Source organism: Cottoperca gobio, chromosome 11, assembly GCF_900634415.1.
Source record: "Cottoperca gobio chromosome 11, fCotGob3.1, whole genome shotgun sequence".
Lineage (NCBI taxonomy): Eukaryota > Metazoa > Chordata > Actinopteri > Perciformes > Bovichtidae > Cottoperca > Cottoperca gobio.
Window position 1 is genome coordinate 4910418 of NC_041365.1, and position 19304 is coordinate 4929721.

Consider the following 19304-nt stretch of genomic DNA (forward strand, 5'->3'; position numbering starts at 1 on the left):
ATTAATCAAAGCTCCTCAGAAACCTCTCAGTCTGTGATGGTATTATTATTTCATTCACCAACACGAGGTGTTTAAAAATGAACGCTTAAGCTGTAAAGAGCAGTGGATTTATTCAGGTGTGACTCTATAGATATTGAAGGGTAACCCTGGGACAATAGCATATATTACCCGCTAACTCTAAAGAAACTAAATCAGTTACCATGATGCTTTTAACATGGAAAACCGATGGAGCCAATGCCCAGGGAATGCCGACTATATCCGTTTTCAATCACATACTTAAAGGGGAACTCCACCTATTGTCCACATCAAAGTCTGTGTACAGGTCTTGGGGGAGCACTACTGCATGTGAGAAAAAGGTTGTGTAAAGCTTTTTAGTGGCTCCAGAGGGAGCTGAGTGAAGTCTGATAGATTGACTCGAGTCAGCGGTGGTTGGGGTTGGAATAAAAAAAAAGCCCGCCCCTCATCTCTGATTGTGGCTTCTGCTGCATTAACTTGTAACACTCTTATTTCTTCAAACTGTCCATTGGGAGACTGAAAATATTACAGAACTGCAATGCTAAATTGGTGAAGTAGTCTTAGCCATGATTCATCAATCATAAGTTAATCATTAACTTCTCTATTCGCTGATCACCTCTCTGAGAAACCAAGCGGAAGAAGAACACCTCACAAGCTTTTCAGAAATTATTTTTCATCAGTCTGTATGTAGACCATCACTGTACCCACAGGACCTGTGCTAATCGTACACTGAGGCATACAATTAGCAGAAGAGGGGATCTGCCCGGCCTTATTATAGATTCTGACAGGAGGCTCAATACACCAAAGAGGAGAAGAATCCTCCAGAGGAATTCATGTCAAGTTAAATTTGTTGCAATTGCTTGGAACAAGGCACTTTCCCTTAAACATCTTTATAGGGTAAGCCAATGTCTCTGAATATCCACTGCAATAATTGTCCATCTTAACAAAAGGTTTAGCTTTAGCATTAAGTTCAAACAATGCATCTTATTAAAACAAGTGGAAAAAAACTTTGAGAAGTTTTCTAGAATAGTGTTTTCCTTCAACCGCTATCTTCATTATCTGCATCTTCCACTAACACTCGTCTCACTCAATTTCTACCTGTTCTCTCAAAACTATAATGGGAATCTTAAAAGCTATAACTTGACATGGTCAGGTGTATCTTATCCCTCTGGAGAGGGAAAGCTTCGCACCAGACCAGAACGATTATTGGTTGGACGAGAAGATAGCACTTTCACAACAGTAGATCAAATTTAACTATCTTTAAATTAGCTTTATCATGGACGCTTATCTTCTCCTGCCACAGACAGATTGCAATCATCAGACTCAGAAATGGATGTGACACTTCATGTTTTCCCATGGTATTTGGATTTATTTGAAATACGTGCTGTTCCAATTCACTTCAGATTCTGACCTTCACTGGGAGTGTACTCATGACGCATTTTAAATTCAATCCGTTGGCATCCTTTCCTTTCACATTACCTCCACAGCCAATAATATCATGTTGGAGTAACACTAGTCATGATATCTTATAAAGACATTGTGGCAGGGTTTAATCAAACATGCCTTGGCATTTCAAAGGATGTCCTAAACTGGTGGGTTTCAAACATCGTCCTTGAGACCCCAATAACATTGGCTGTAATATGAATCATTAATAAAGACAGAACTAGTTTAAACAATTGCATCATTCGCAGAGGGCTTGGGAGACATGGTGATGAGGCAACTTGACATAACTGGGTTTCCTTTAATGAGCACAAGGACGGTAGTGGGAGTGAGAAATAAAGAGCAAACACAGACAAAGTGAAACTGAGGTTGTGAAATCAAAGCCCCGACTAAGGTGAGAGAGGTATTAGGTGTGCCACACAGAGTAAGGCTGTGTCAAAGGAAAAAGATCCAAAACTAATTGCAATACTTTGAAATAGTATTAAGTAACTAATATTTCTAAAAGCTGTACTCAATACTTCTAATTAAAAATGAGAATTCCCTTGTCTATAAAAACTTTGTTTCAGACTCTAAATGTAATCCCACTTTAAATGAGGTGGAAACAAAGTCACATCATTATATAAGACTCCAGTTTGAGGATCAGTGGTCTTGTATATAACACCTGGCTAAATTTAAAACCTCATAAAATCTTATAGTGACAATTGAGCTGGCAGTCTGCCATTAACAGGTTTCTATGTATGAAGCCACCAAAGTAGTAACAAAAACTCAATAAAAGAAAAAGTGTTTATTGATGCTTTATATGTGATTTCTAAAGCCATAATGTTTTTATTCCATAGAATAAAGTATTATTTTCCATCCATTTTTTAAAATCCCTATATCCCCATTAATGGCCCATACTTGGTTGCTGTCCAGGTTATCTACTTAGAAAGCTTCAATCCTGGTCCTTAAAAGTGTTACTACAGAGAGGGAGGAAAGGTGAATGATGGGGAAAGCCATCTTGTGCCAATCAGTAGGCGTTAACCAGTGTTTGACCTTTGGTGGCATTGTGGGTGACGGAGTTCTTGGTACCTCACAGGACACCCACAGGGGGCTAAGCTCCCTACTGGTTTCAAACTATGACTCATCGAACAGGAGCATTTGCATGTAGCAAAGCAAAAGTGAAAACAAGGCTTATGGTTTCATAATAACATAACAACACAATCAAAATGGAAACAATTAGTAATTGTGAGAAACTGGAAAAAGAAGTATGATACCTCTGCACTAGGATACAGCTGGGTAGCATTGGCCTGTGGCTTTGTACCACATAGTTAATAAACCTCACTTAATATCCTATATCTTTTTATTTATTTATTCAACGCTGATTTGGTGCAGTATGAGCCAAACAAATGTTCTTTTTTTAATTGACATGCACAGCTTAATGTGTTGAAAGGCTTGGTCGCAATGCTGTATGCAACTTCCAACCAGGAAGTCCTTTAAAGGAGATGCATTTGACGGACCTATAAGCAGAAACCTATAAAGAGAAACGTATTTGATTACATTGTTGCTAACTTGACTCAGAGAAGGTCTGCATGAACAGAGAAGTAAGATGAAATGGGTCAATCAAAGAAATAATTGTACCGTTAGAGGGGAGTAAAGTTATTTCACATAGCATGCTCCGTAGTTTAGTGTATATGCCATGTTAAAGCCGAACATTAATGAGGTGTGAAGGCCAACTCTCACCACGACAGCGGAAAACTGATCCTTTTCTTTATCGTAGCAGAGCAGAGAGCCGCCTTACGTTTCAATATTAGCCAACATGCCCTGTATCAACACGTTACAAACTGGCCATGGTTATTGGATTTCACACACTCAAGTGCTCTCACCACCCCCCCCCCTCCGTGAGATAGGGATACCACACCGGCATATGTGACTTCCTGAAACAACCTTTTCTTTTTCATCAAGTGGCAAGATTAATTACTGAAAGATTACACTGAACAGCTCAATATGTGGCAACAGGCTTAAATGCAATGGGATGCTCTTCTTGAGCATTTCTATGGAGGTGTGTGTGTGTGTGTGTGTGTGTGTGTGTGACAGAAGAGGAGCAATCTTCAGTGGGTCTGGCCTCTTTGTGTGAGGTCAGTGTCTGCGGAGGTCATGTTCTTCGACAAATGAGACAAAGCCTGTACAGTAAATCATTACTCTGAAGGACCCCACACACACACACACACACACACACACACACACACACACACACACACACACACACACACACACACACACACACACACACACACACACACACACACACACACACACACACACACACACTGGGGTAAAAATAAGAGAGAAAGGTGAAAGCCAGGACAAAGCCAGGGTTGGGGACACCTTTACACAGAGGATATAGGTGACAGCTAATCAAATAGTGAGATGATAGATGGGCTTCACGAAAGGGAATGTGGTGGATGTCCTTTCCCCTGCGAAGAAGATCGCATCTAATGAGGATTCTGAGGACTTAGCATGACACCGGACATCTTTGTGTCCTCATCCATTTGCCTAATGAATTCTGCAGAGAAATGGAAATGAGCTACCTTTTGATTCGCAGCAGGAAGGTAGCAGATCATTTGACAGTTCTGTATTTGCAGCTACTTAACAGTCCTTGGGAAAGACAAATAATATAAACAGGGATGAGCTGCAAAAAAGCGCTACAGACCAAATTCAGTCCGGTTTCTTTTCTGACACTGGTAAGAGCTTCTCGAGGCTGATGTTTTCACAACTGGCTCACTGTAGGCAGGGTGGATAGAAGCTGCGACACAAGCAAGACGTTTCTTGTTGATCCAGACATAAGCTTTGGGTTTGGACAGATGTGGAGTTCAGTCGTCTTGCTGTTCTAAATGGGCCGTAACAGGAGTGCAGCTTTACGGAGTTTCCAGTGGAGAGTCGTCGTACTTTACACTGTTATCGTCACAAAATGTACAAAAATAACTTTTCTTTTCTAAATAAATTGATAAAACAGGTAGAATGTTTGGTACTAAATGATATCGGGAGGTCAAGAATGTCACTGAGGACGACATGAAAAACAACCCCATGAGGAAAAAGTCATACTTTTATCTGTTAATAGTACGATCCTGAACTGAAACAGCTGGAAATATAAGTCCTGTTTGTATAAGCTTGGAGTCATGACGCATTTCCAAAAGAAGAAATGCATCATTCATGCTTCATCACCTGAGCATATATTCATCCCTGAACATATTCATTTTGATATGTTCATATGATATGTACTACGAGTACATTTAATTTATAATCCATGTAATTGAGAAAGATCGTCGAACCAATTTATATTTGATAATGCTACAAAAATAAACCCTATCATTGCACCACAGAGACACTGTACAACTGAATAACTATAATTCACATCACTTTGTATTGTTGCAAAGAGGAGGTGTTTTACAAAGGACAGTGTAATCAAAAGTAATTATTCCACTACCGACTCATTCAATGACCTCTACACTGAAAGATAACTCTGAAATATATGTGCCACTTCAGAACCCGTACCACTTCACCGCATGCTGCTCTGTAACCACGGCACACATTTAATACTCCCTTTTCTTTTCATACAGCAAGATGTAATCATTCCTTTCTGTCAGATCTAAAGCTGATAAACCTAATGCATGTTGAAATCAAACAACCACGGACAAGTGGCACTCCTGAGCTTGTGGAGGAAGCTGACCCCATTTTCACCAAGTCTTTGTATACTGAGCTATTTCAGCTTAGGGTAGAGGGCGCAGATTTGATAGTTTATGAGTAAGTCTAAATGAAAAACTGAAGAGAGAAAAAAGCAGGTGACAAAGAGACTTTAGAGTTAAAATAAAATAAAAATGAAGGAGAGTTGGAGGCACCAAATATTAGCTAGTGCAAGACATAAGGTCAAGAGGTCGTTAGTGTATCTGATATTCCTGAATGTGTATGCTTCTACAGGGAAATGTGCAAGAGTTTGTTGTCACAGGTCAGAACAAATAGAAAAATCATTGTCATTGGGTTTTAACAGGTATAGACTCTCACCTGGAGCGGTCGTGGTCTCCTGTTTGTCATGCTCCTCGTGCCACTGAATGGTGCGGTGGTAACTCACCATCACCTCCCACAATGCCTTGCACAGATCCGTCAGGCAGGGGATGTAGCTGTCCATGGTGATATGCTGCCAACAGAGAAGAGATGAAAACAAGGTCACTGATGCTCTTTTTCTACAGTATAGGAATTCAGTGTTGTATTTTGTTTATTTCCCATATGCATTTACCTCAAAGAAAAAACACATAATTCTGGAAGATGAAACAGCACTGGACTACTTTAAAATAAATTACAGGATTTAGCAGGAGACTCAGACAAAAAGAAATATCACATCTAATTAAAGCCTGCTTATACTCATCATTCAAGGTCTTCGTGTTGGAAGACATTGGATTTTTTGTGGCACAAGAAACGCTTTCATCTTATGTACGAGCTAATTAATGTAAGTAATGATTAAAACAATGATGTTATTAAGAGGGTGTCAAATATCTTTGATGTGCACATTAAGTTATATCATACGATGATGACTTGAGTTTATAAATAACATGCACAGATAACTCAAAGATGGATCTCAGACAGTAATGTACATATATAATAATAATAATAATAATAATAATAATAACAATAATAATAATAAGTCTATCAAAGATGGATCTCAGACAGTAATGTACATATATAATAATAATAATAATAATAATATTAATAATAATATGTCTATCAAAGATGGATCTCAGACAGTAATGTACATACATAATAATAATAATAATAATAATAATAATAATAATAATAATAATAATAATAATAATAATATGTCTATGCAGGTGGATAATCTACCACCGTCTGTGCATCAGAAATTGCTTTCAGAAAATGGAATCATTTATTAAGTACTACGTAAAAAAATAAAAGTAACATAATATATGTAATGATGTATTTATATTTAAAAAATTAAAAAATTCTACACCTACATACCCAAGAATAACCACTACTGCATTGAGCTTTGTAAAATATCACAGGGGTGCTGAATCAAAAACAAGACAGCTGAACATGTATGATAGAAAGCACACATCCAACAGATGAACATTTCTGATTCTAAGCTCTTAGGAAGCCAGACGGTCTGGAAAAATGTGAGTGTTAATTATATATTTGGCCCTCCAAAGAAAAGTGCAGCTGGCACAATAGTAGCCACTGACACAGTTCAAGGCTGCGCCGAAAAACTCGCCAATAGAGTCCTGTCAACATGTCCGGAGACAAATTAATCACTGTCAGATGAAACGGTGCTGTCGACAGCAGCCGCACTTCAGTTTTGTTTGCTAAACCACGATAATGAATAAGTGGTTCCAGAACTCCGCTTCATCGCGAAAGCATTGGAAATATAAACAACACAAGCCTCGCACGCTGTTGATAGCTGAAGGAGAAAACAGCGCATTGCAATAAAGACCGCAACTGTGCACAAACTAACATAAGTAAAGTCCTGCTGCTTTTTCTGACTTCTCCCTCTGGCATGTCCGAGTGCCTGAGTGACAAACCACAAGTTGGCAGGAAATCTCTCAACAGAACTGTTCTTAGTGAGACATGTGAGGTACATTCCCCACTGTAAGCAATCAGCAAGAAATTCCGTAATGACCGCCATCTGAAAAGATGTCAATGACAGAGCTGTTGCCCGAGGCAGCTACATTGCAGAACAGCCTCCCCTGCTGTCAACCACTGTTATTATGTTGAATTGGTATGAGCTTGGTTTGCTGAACACTAAAGTTCAACAGGTAATCATACATTTACAGCACTTCAAATTAAAAGTGTGAAAAGTGTAATAGTCAAAAATATTATAAAAAAATAAAGAAGTTGGTGTTATGCTGTGTTGCAATAGAATAGAATATTTAACAGTTGAATGCACATCACACGTTCAGCCATCCATCTTTCAATAGCACATTAACATCCGGCAAAGTCTCCAATGACGACAGTCACTTACCGGTGTAATAAATCCTCATTTGAATTTGTTTTTATTTGAATTTTTAATACCGTTGCTACATTAGACATTACTCACTGTTTATTTGTTGAGGATTTTTCCATAACCACAACAGTGGCAACTCATCTCCAACATGTCAACAACAAACTCAGTGACTAGTGCACTTCACAATCATACAACTTGTGGAATTTGTAATTAGCAACAGTGGGATGTGCAGTCAGGTGTGTACGAAGAGGCGCAGACCTCCAGTCCTACACACAAACAGTGGCCGTCTTTTATGATTTTTATGAGCCGTGTTGACTTTGCATTACCTGATATCCGTAGGGAGTATAAGCAGCACGGTACACCACAAACCACAAAAACAACGTATTAACCAGCCATCTGGTAAGACGGGGAATAATGTGGATATTTAACATTTTTAAAGCAAAATGAAAGCATTTAATTATGACATATAAAATCTATAAACCTGCCGAAGCGCTGCAGGTCCAATGTAGAATGACAGAATTGTAGTATATAAAAAAAAAGTAATCCTGGCTCTCCTTAAGCCTGAAGAAACAATATCAATCATTACACTGGACTTCTGAATAAATAAACATTAATTATCCATAGTGCTTGTACTAGAATATTAAAGTACTCTGGATATACTATACACTTTTAAATATGACATAAAATACTAGCACCAACAGACACAGCCATTATATAATAACACAAATAATAATGATAATAAATGTATTACTACTGTTTACTTTGTATTATAGGTGCTATACTAGAATTATAATTTGCATGGGAAGTCAACCTGAAATAAACAAATAGAGATTTAAAAAAAACAAGGTTTACGTTTGACAACCCATGTTTCCAACAGTCAACCATATCCCAGCAACATGTTGCCAGGCAACTGAGGTGAGGGGAGATGGTGTGTGTGTGTGTGTGTGTGTGTGTGTGTGTGTGTGTGTGTGTGTGTGTGTGTGTGTGTGTGTGTGTGTGTGTGTGTGTGTGTGTGTGTGTGTGTGTGTAGAGCTTCAGGAGAAGTACACCTACACAGAGCTGCTGTATTGTCCAGTGTGCGTGTGCATGTTCAAATGGACATAAGAGTGTTTGTAAGTCACACCTGCAGTAAGGTTACACAGGAAAATTATTTAAATAAAAACAACGTATGTCATCCACCTAGCTGGCCTTTTAAACAAGTACAGTGATGAGACTTCAGAGGAGGCAGGCTTGGGATCTATTTTCAGCCAGGTTTTCTGAAGACAGTTACGCATTTTTATGCACATATCATTTTGTATGTCAAGCTGTGTCAGAGAGGTTTCTTTTTATTATTATTATGTGTGTGGAAGAGTGTGCATGAAAGAAATGCCACACATTGTACAAAGAGTACAAAGTGCAAGTGAGGACAGGTAACCTTGAATTAGTTGATTCACACCCTGCACCATTAAAAAAAAGAATAAATAAACAGATCAACGAGCAAGAGATCAAACGCATATTCAACAATCTGTAGACGCCGCATCCGCACTTGGAAAATAAAAGTGCGGGTATAAATCAAAGTCATGCTAAATGTCCGAGGGGTGTAATGTGTCACAGAGAAAGTTATGCCAATGTAAAGCAGACGGTATATTTCGCTCATCCTCCAAGATATGCCACCTTTTCAAAACGATGCCAACCGCTATTTTACGGAGGACTTTACACAACTACGGGTTAGTAAGATTTATTTTGTAACTTATGCCTAAGTTGGACTATTTCAGCTGATGGAAATCTTGAAAAAATGTTAGTGGTGCCTAAATTAAAATTCTGTTCAAACTAATCTACGTATGAATTTCTGCATAGCTGGTGCAACCCCAGTGCAGATTAGCATTCTGAATAATCCTCTACATAAAAGTGGACAAAGCTATTTCTTATGTATACTGTAAAAAGCAAAGGGCTCCATATAGTACCGTGTGGGACACCATTAAAGAGGAAGAAACTGGAATGCTGCTTCTGCTCGAGAAACCACTGACTGATGCTTTCGTCAAAGCCATCGTCCTTTAAACCTTTTACGAAAAATAATAATGGTTTAAGGCAATGCGTCTTATTATCATCATCACTTTACATTCAGATGTCAAGTACTTTCATCCAGACCGGGGTATGAGATTGAGATTCCACACAGGGACATGTTTCCGATCATTGGCTCCCTGTTTCATGTTGTACTTTAATGAGCTTCATCACTAAAGCAAAGTTCATTGCACATATCAACTGTATCAAAGGCGTTGCCTGAGTCTCCATGGTGTTCAGAGGGAGTCGTTTTTGTTGCTCTTCAAAACACAATTTCCCCAGAAACACATAAGAATGATCCAAGCAACAGAAAAACAAAAAACAAACAAAAAAACTAATGGGGCATCCTAGCCTGAGAATCAAAAATCAAACAAATCATTCCTCTGGGGGAAAGAAAGAAAGAAACAAAAACACTTCATGATAAACAGCTGCCGTCTTTAGAAGTCTATCACTACTGTGACAGAGTAGTAACAACATGAGAACAATTTCTATTCATAAGAGCTGGGATAATAAGATGCGTTCGGCGGTTGATAGTTGCATTCGGTTATGAAGCGGTTATCAGCGGCCATGATTAACTAAACACAAAAAGGCGGCGTAGGATCATGGCACTACTTAACATGAAAAAGCCACAGTGTCTGCTTCCACTCCACAGCCTTGCAAAATGGTCCATCCTTCAGATATACAACTGCACTGAAGGTCAGTCTATATCAAAATAATGGGACACTGCACAATAGACAGTGGGATGGATCACTATAGGTTACTGAGCAGTTATGATAATATTGGAGAGATTGGTCTAGTAGCGCTAATGGCATTGTGTAACAATATAAAGCCCCAAGAGCAGCTTCTAGAGGCTGCCTTGTTCATTACAGGCTTACAATATGATTTAGTGGAATTGCCAGAAACAATAGCGTATTCCGATAAATATCTATAACTACTGAGGTAAATACAATATGAAAACGCAGTACAGTATATGGTTCACCTCCTCTTCTATGAGAACCTACTAGGATTCTTGGAGTGAGCTGGGGGGATTGATAAGGAATGAGCCTGGCCAATAAGGATGAGATGTTGATGTAAAATTAATAAGACCCTTTCACAATCTGAACTGACCTTTGTGTGTTTCCCTTTCCCTTGAATTTTAAGTTGCACAACTAAGATGCAAGTTCAGAAGGTCTAATGTGGCTCGAACATTTTCCTAACCTTTATGTATCGGGGGGAACAGCAGCCGAATACGTTCGCTCTGTGTCGTACTGATACAGTTTGACAACAGTAACACATCCTCTGCCGAGGAGCTCCACTGGTGCAGGTTGAGGGTCCAACGAGTTGCGGGGGAGCAAACAAATGGCATTTGTTGAAAGAGCTTGGAAAGCTTTGCTTAGCTGATTTCCCCGACCACATTCTGTGTTGATTTGAAAAGGAGAACGTGCCATCATCTTTTCATCGGAGAGACCTTGGAAACTACTCATGAATGTCATTATGCTGCAAAGTCCCGACCAACTTCAGACAGGAAACCTGAAGGGCATTTCAAATACTCGGAAACCTCAAAAAAGGACAAACCCATCTTCACATTTTCAGAATCTCCTCAAAACCAGTGTCCAGTGTGTGTGTGTGCGCCACATTAGCTACATAGACACTTATTTCACATGGGTTAGTTCCCCTGTTGACATTGTAAAGGCAAGTACATGAGTGCCTCTGATAAAATAACCTACTGTGAGGAGTAAAAGGAATAAAAAAAACACTCTCTCCCCAGAGAAGTCACTGCAGACAGGCTGTAAATGCTGTCAGAACAACAATGTTTACTGTGTGTACTTGTTCACATACCTCTTCATTTGAGTATGCGCCTGCGTGTGGATGTGCTGCCCTATCAATCATGATCACACAGCCGAGAGTGTAATGACACATCCCATCAATCTTGCGTTCGTAAGAGTGTTTCTACACTACGTGTGTCTGTGTTTGAGGTATGTGTGGGATCATCCAGGCAACACGGCGTGCTGACAGGGTATCTATCAAACAGGAAACCTTAGGATGCGTCTGTAACTACTGTACAGTTGCATTGACGCAGTATTTCCAGTAAGCGTGATGACACTTAAAACAACAAAGCTAATTCACATTTTTTGAAATCCCACCAAACATTTTTGACAACTTTCTATGGTGACAATAAAAATGTGCTCAACCGCAGAGAATCTGATATTTAAATCTTTTACTCAGCTCCTACAATAAAAACATCCTGCCAGCCAGCTCGAATGCAGACGACCATTGATCCCTCTGGATTTAAATTGGGTCCAACCAACAGAAGCCCTTGACCGTCGCTGGCTCTCACGGTGGTGTCCAGATAATGATGTGGGCTTCGTAGACAATTGGCGGACTTTCTGGGGAAGGCCTGGTCTGATTAGGAGTGACGGCATCCATCCTACTTTGGCTGGAGCAGATCTCATATCCAATAATATTACACAGTCTATTAGTGGACCTAATCCATGACAACCCAGAGTTGAGACCAGGACAAAGAGTTGTAGTCTTACACACTTCTCTGTGCTTCTTTCCGGGCAGTCACCCACTCAAATCCCCATAGTGACTGTGTCTGCCCCACGACCACTGAAACTAATCAAGTCTATGGTTAACAGAAGAGGAGTTATACATGAAAACCTAATTAAAATAAACACCACCGCTGCAAAAGTGCAACTAAATCAAAAAATTAAATGTGGGCTCTTAAACATCAGATCTTTATCAACGAAAGCTGGATTGGTAAATGATTTAATATCAGATAATAAGATTGATTTATTTTGTCTCACTGAAACCTGGCTGAGACATGAAGAATATGTCAGTCTAAATGAATCTACTCCACCTGGTCATATTAATACTCACATTCCTCGAGGTACTGGCCGAGGAGGTGGAGTTGGGGCCATATTTGACTCAAACCTCTTGATCAATCCTAAGCCTAAACTAAAATATAACTCTTTTGAAAGCCTTGTTCTTACGCTCTCAAACCCAACATGGAAAACAATAAAGCCAGTTTTATTTGTTACTGTGTACCGCCCTCCTGGTCCGTACTCTGAATTTCTATCTGAATTCTCAGAATTTTTATCAAATTTAGTCCTTAAAACAGATAAAGTAATTATTGTAGGTGACTTTAATATTCATGTGGATGTTGATAGTGACAGCCTTAATAATGCATTTATCTCAATATTAGATTCAATTGGGTTCAGTCAAAATGTACATGAACCAACTCACTGTTTAAACCACACTCTGGACCTTGTTCTGGGATATGGTGTTGAAATTGAAAGTTTATCAGTGTGTCCACATAATCCTCTTTTATCAGACCATTTTTTAATAACTTTTGAAGTCCTGTTACTGGACTACAAGCCAGTAGGCAAAATATCCTACGCTCGATGTTTATCTGAAAGTGCTGTGACTAAATTTAAGGAAGTGATTCCATCAGCACTTGATTCAATACCAGGACTCAATATCAATATAACAGAGGACTCCAATGCTAACTTTAGTCCCTCCCAAATTAATCATCTTGTTGATAGCGCTGCAGCCTCACTGCGAATAACACTCGACTCTGTCGCTCCTCTTAAGAAGAAGATCATAAAACAGAAAAAGAAAGCTCCATGGCTTAATTTGCAAATCCGCAAACTAAAACAAAAGTCGAGAAATCTTGAAAGTAAATGGCGTTCCACTAAATTGGAAGAATCTCGTTTAGTCTGGTTAGATCATCTTAAAACGTATAAGAAGGCTCTCCGTAATGCCAGAGCAGCTTATTACTCTTCCTTAATAGAAGAAAATAAGAACAACCACAGGTTTCTTTTCAGCACTGTAGCCAGGCTGACAGAGAGCCACAGCTCTACAGAGCCTTCTGTTCCTATATCTCTCAGTAGTGACGACTTTATGAGTTTCTTTAACGATAAAATTATAATTATTAGAGACAAAATTAATCTCCTCCTGACCTCAATTGGTAATGACTTAACTTCAACTGTTGGAATTTTAAAAACATCTGTAACTCCTGAAATATATCTAGACTGTTTTACTCCAATCAACCTTAACCAACTAACTTCAACAATCTCATCGTCTAAACCATCAACCTGTCTTTTAGACCCGATTCCAACTAAACTGTTTAAAGAAGTTTTACCCTTAATTAACACCTCGTTATTAAATATGATCAACCTGTCTCTATTATCTGGCTACGTACCAAAATCCTTTAAAGTAGCTGTAATAAAACCACTTCTTAAAAAGCCTGGTCTTGATCCAGAGGTTTTAGCCAACTATAGGCCGATATCTAACCTTCCCTTTCTCGCTAAAATCCTTGAGAAAGCAGTCGCAAAACAGTTGTGTGACTTTTTACATAATAATAGTTTATTTGAGGTTTTTCAATCTGGATTTAGAGTTCATCATAGCACAGAGACGGCACTGGTGAAAGTTACCAATGACCTTCTATTGGCTTCAGACAAAGGACTCGTCTCTGTTCTTGTCTTGTTAGACCTCAGTGCTGCTTTCGACACTGTTGATCATGACATTCTACTACAGAGACTGGAACATTGTGTTGGCATAAAAGGAACCGCACTAAGCTGGTTCAAGTCCTATTTATCTGAGCGATCTCAATTTGTACTTGTTAACGATAAATCCTCCATGACAGCCAAAGTCAGTCTTGGAGTTCCGCAGGGTTCTGTACTTGGACCGATTCTATTCACCTTATATATGCTTCCTTTGGGCAATATTATAAGGAACCACTCTATAAACTTTCATTGTTATGCGGATGATACCCAATTATATCTATCAATTAAACCAGATGAAACCAATCAATTGGCTAAACTTCAAGCATGCCTTAAGGACATAAAAACTTGGATGTCTAGCAACTTTTTGATGTTAAACACAGACAAAACTGAAGTTATTATACTTGGCCCTAAACGCCTCCGAAACGCATTTTCTAATGACATAGAAGCTCTGGATGGCATTAACTTGGCCTCCAGCACCACTGTAAGGAATCTTGGCGTCATCTTTGATCAAGATCTGTCGTTTAACTCCCACATAAAACAAATCTCAAGGACTGCCTTCTTTCATCTACGTAACATTGCAAAAATAAGACACATCCTGTCTCAAAATGATGCAGAAAAACTAGTCCATGCATTTGTTACTTCAAGGCTGGATTACTGCAACTCATTGTTATCAGGTTGTCCAAAAAAGTCGGTTAAGACTCTTCAGTTGATCCAAAATGCAGCGGCACGTGTATTGACTAGAACAAGGAAATGGGATCATATTACTCCTGTATTAGCTGCTCTGCACTGGCTCCCGGTAAAATACAGAATAGAATTCAAAATCCTTCTCCTGACTTACAAATCAATTAAAGGTCAGGCTCCAGCATATCTTAAAGATCTCATAGTACCTTATAAACCAACTAGAGCATTACGCTCCCAGACTGCAGGGTTACTTGTAGTTCCTAGAGTCTCTAAGAGTACAATGGGAGCCAGAGCCTTCAGCTATCAAGCTCCTTTCCAGTGGAACCAGCTTCCAGGTTGTGTTCGGGAGGCAGACACACTCTCCACATTTAAGAGTAGGCTAAAGACTTTCCTTTTTGATAAAGCTTATAGTTAGGGCTGGCTCAGGTTTGCCCTGGATCAGCCCCTAGTTATGCTGCTATAGGCTTAGACTGCCGGGGGACACCTCCCTGCTCTCTTCCTTTTCTCCCTCTCTCTTCTTCTCCCTCTCTATCTATATGCATTTATGTAAATGTATGTTACTAACTCACCATCCGGGGTATCATCCCCGGAGTGTCTGTCTCTCATGTGGCAGGTTGCCACTGATAAAGTTTACGTCAGGATCATGAATCGTGACAGCGCCTGCTGACCTGGTCCTGCTGGACACCGGGAAGCCTTATTGACATTTTCCTGGATTCATCCAAACTTTCTATTTCTTTTTTTTTCCAACACAACATAATTTCTGTCAAATGTTGTATTTGTACTATGTTGTTTATCCTGTACACACGACATCTATTGCACGTCTGTCCGTCCTGGGAGAGGGATCCCTCCTCAGTTGCTCTCCCTGAGGTTTCTTCCATTTTTTCCCCTTTAATTTTGGGGTTTCTTTTAGGAAGTTTTTCCTTGTGCGATGCGAGGGTCTAAGGACAGAGGATGTTGTAACCTGTACAGTCTGTAAAGCACACTGAGACAAATGTATAATTTGTGATATTGGGCTATACAAATAAATTTGATTTGATTTGATTTGACCTAGAAGCCCAAACCTTTATAAACTGAATATTGCTCCTTCCGTGCCTCCTAACAACTGGAGGAAGGAAAACATGCATGAATAGAGAAGAAAAGGATGAAGCAGGAAGCAAGGGAAGTAGAGATGGGGAGTGAAGAGGAGGAGAGGTAGCACATAAGAGGTAAAGGGCAGCGGATTGTAGGTGTGAGCACAGCTGGCAAAGTCGTGCAATCAAACAGCAAGGCCACACGTGGAACTAGAGGATCAGGGAGGAAAAACACTGACAGCTGACATGTCGGGAGAGACCGTAAAGAAACAAATTGCACCCTCCACTCTGGCAGGGATAACCTATACCTCTATACCCCTGCACACTGTAGGTCAGACTGTAACACAGTCCCTAGGGGAAGGAAACTCACTCCCAGCAAGGTAATGATGAATTGACCAAGTTGCGGCTTGCTGGCCATGCAAATGTGATTTATTTTGATCTGGAGGGAAAGAAAAAGACAGAGGGGGAACTGAGGGGGGCCGGTATGGAGAGCCCAATCAAAAAGTGCTGCTGCTGCATTGGTTCTGTTTTTAGATTAATTATTTCATAGTGAACGACTTCGATATACTTTACTTTCCCTTCTCTGAAACCCTTTCTGCTCTACTCCTTCTTTGCACTCTATTATGGAGAATCTGTAGAATCGCTTGTCATGAAATAAAGCATTTTTTGTTTGGCTACAAGGGAATAAGAAAGCTGAGAAAGTGTGCGAGCGTGTCATATGTCCTTTCATCACAGCCCTCTGCAGGTGGTGTTTTCTGTTCTGTATTAAGTTTTCGCTTAACTAAGTAAAGAAGGTGTTAGTTTTCACATTGGAATCTAACAAAAGGGAACTGAACCGTCTTCTGGCCAAGAAGCTTACAGTAGCAGAAGAAGACAGAATGGGGGGGGGGGGGGGAATAGCAGGGGAATAAATTGACCACCCACACACCCACACACACACCTCCTTACCGTGCACAGGTCTTTATACTGCATCTTCTGGAACTTGGTATCAGCGTTGCCAGCACACAGCTCCACATATCCCAGCACCACTTGGAACACTGTGTTGTGGATCGCCTGGGTGAAGTGCATGTGCAGCTGGTCCATAGCAGTCTGCAGAGAGAGCCAAACCCACTGTTATGAAAAACTGTTTTGTTAAGATGTCACTGTCATCTGCCAATGTGGATGTGTGAAAAGGCAGGGAAAATACAAATCAAACTTCTTGGAGACACATGCTGTATACTTGATATTTTTAATTATTTGCAGACATATTATGTTAGCTACACAATATGGCATGAGGGAAAATGGGCATAGCTGACTCCTGGGAACTGCAATGTTCAAGTCCAAGTGAAAATGGACAATTTTGCCTCCAGTTTTTCTATTATTCACATCTCTGACACCGGCTCAGTTCGCTGTGGAAAGTGTCGTTAATGAATCGATAACGGCAATGAACAAAAATACAAATGGCAGAAGTATATTAGTGACATGTATGGCAGCACAGCTTGTGGAACCATTCCTCTCATCAGTTACTCTGAGCCATTTCACCATAATGAGTTATTACCATAGGGCCATGATTCTGATGAGAACATTGCCACGAAACAAAAGAGTAAAGTTGTCGGCTTTAAAACCAAAACAATGAGTGAACAGACGCTTAAATGTTTCATAAAGCTGAGGGGAGCCGGGGAGTCCGCTGATCTGATTTTCTGTGGGTAATCATTTGATGATCCATCGTTTTCATAAAAAATTTAATTAAATAAAACACACACACAACTTATCAATGGCAGAGTGGGTTTTCTTCATTGCTTCCTTTATCATTAATTATCATGATTTCATTAAAAAAACAAACATCTGCAGTAGAATCTTGCTTCTGTAGTCTTGCTTCACTTATTCTCTTCCATTTTACCATCGTTTTCTGTTTTGCAGCTCCCACGCACACTCTCGCTACGAGACCCTCGTGAATTGAGGACAACAGTCGCAGGATATGTAGGCACAAAGGCCTATAGGTAATGGGTGTTGCAGTGCAATTAAATGTTCTTACTGCAAGCTCACCACTACTGGTGTTGCCCACATCCATTCTTGACTGCCTGCGGCCTCAAAAGTGATTCAAACATTACTTCCCTTTTTTCTGAGGGAGTTTATAACTTTTTATGCCAAAATAAAAACACAAACAAATCGCTGGCTGTACAAAGCATGGACTGGGGGGCATCTATAATGACTCACATCATACCGATCGTCATCTTTAGACATAATTATCAATCAAAAACAAAAGCAAACACACTCATTCTACTGCAAGCAAATGTTTCATTCAGACAAATGTTGGAAAAAGCAAACTGTGTGTCAGGCTCGTTAGGCTATGAGTCAGGTAATGAGAGCCGAGAGAGACCAGCGTAACGAAAATACAAATGGTTTGACTTGGTATGCTACTCAAGAGTGTCGGATAAATAGTGTTAGATTGTGCATGTGTGTGCACTGCAGCAAAGATCGTAGCTGAATCTAGTCTCCGTCTGTCCTTCATACCGTCGACTGAGCGGTTCTCCAGGAAGCTGCAGGCAACAATATCGGAGGCCAAGCTAGCACCGCACAAGTGTGAGAAACACAGATGCCGAGAGGAGTGTGACAAACCAATTCAGTCCAAGCAAAAGAAAAAAAGAAGGAGAAGAAAAGGAGCAGTGGCAAGAGGCAGTCAAGAAACAACTCCTTAGCTTTTCAGTCTGAAAATGCTCATTATCACAGTAATAAGAAAAGCACTAGTCATTCTCAACAAGCATCTCCACCTCAAGGATGGCTGTTTATGCCAAGAGGCATACAGCACATTTATCAGCATCAACATTAGCTCACGTTGGGAAAATAACAATGACGGAATATGTTTGTTGCTGTTTGAGTGCCAGAATGAGAGTGAGGCTCTTTTTTGGTTGCTCCGGTGACGCATCCATTCAACAAGTTATTTTTCAACTGTCACGCACTAGTCCTGCCAAGTGCAATGTGGAAAAGGTGAACTTTATTTTAGAATGTCTATGCCATTAATTCACAGAATGTACACTGGCGATATGTTGTACAGTAAAATGTCATGTTTTCAGAACAGTCATTTACCCAGCGTAAGTCAATTAAGCAAAGTATCTCCATCCATTTTCTCGCAGGCTTTAATCACCATCACCTATAGGCTCAGCGGAAATGTGCGAGTGCAGGACGTGCAAGGGCTGAAAATGCTGGATGAGGAATGGAACGACATTTGTGGAATTACAGAGTCCATTTAAAATTGGCCGAAGGTGTTATTTTCAGACATGGCAGCCTCATCATCATTTAAAATCACAGTGCACAGCTTAATGGCTACTCGTTGCAGCCGTTACTGGACCACCAATGCCCCTACTTGTTGGCGTAGGAAAGTAACAAATATTTCAAGGACGACACTAAGATTATGTAAGCACAAAGTTTGTCATTATCGCCGACAACTCGAGCCATTGACTGATTAGCTAGACCAGAGAGAAAGAAAAAGAAAAGTTTTACACCTAGGCAGAAAGCTTAAGATCAGGGGAGAAGAAATGTAATTTAAAATCGAAGAAGGAGATTAGGGAATAAAATGATGAAGGAGTGCAAGGGTTACTAAAAAAA

The 19304-nt window shown here is 39.9% G+C and overlaps 1 protein-coding gene across 1 annotated transcript in view; it reads right to left on the bottom strand.

Annotated features, from left to right (window-relative positions):
* vps50 (VPS50 subunit of EARP/GARPII complex) overlaps window positions 1-19304 on the bottom strand; it is a 70094-nt gene that overhangs the window by 33651 nt on the left and 17139 nt on the right. Inside the window, exons 9-10 of the mRNA XM_029443697.1 lie at window positions 16668-16808; window positions 5494-5626 (exon numbers count right to left, since the gene is read on the bottom strand). Coding sequence (XP_029299557.1) covers window positions 5494-5626; window positions 16668-16808 — 274 coding nt within the window. The remainder of the gene's footprint in view (window positions 1-5493; window positions 5627-16667; window positions 16809-19304) is intronic.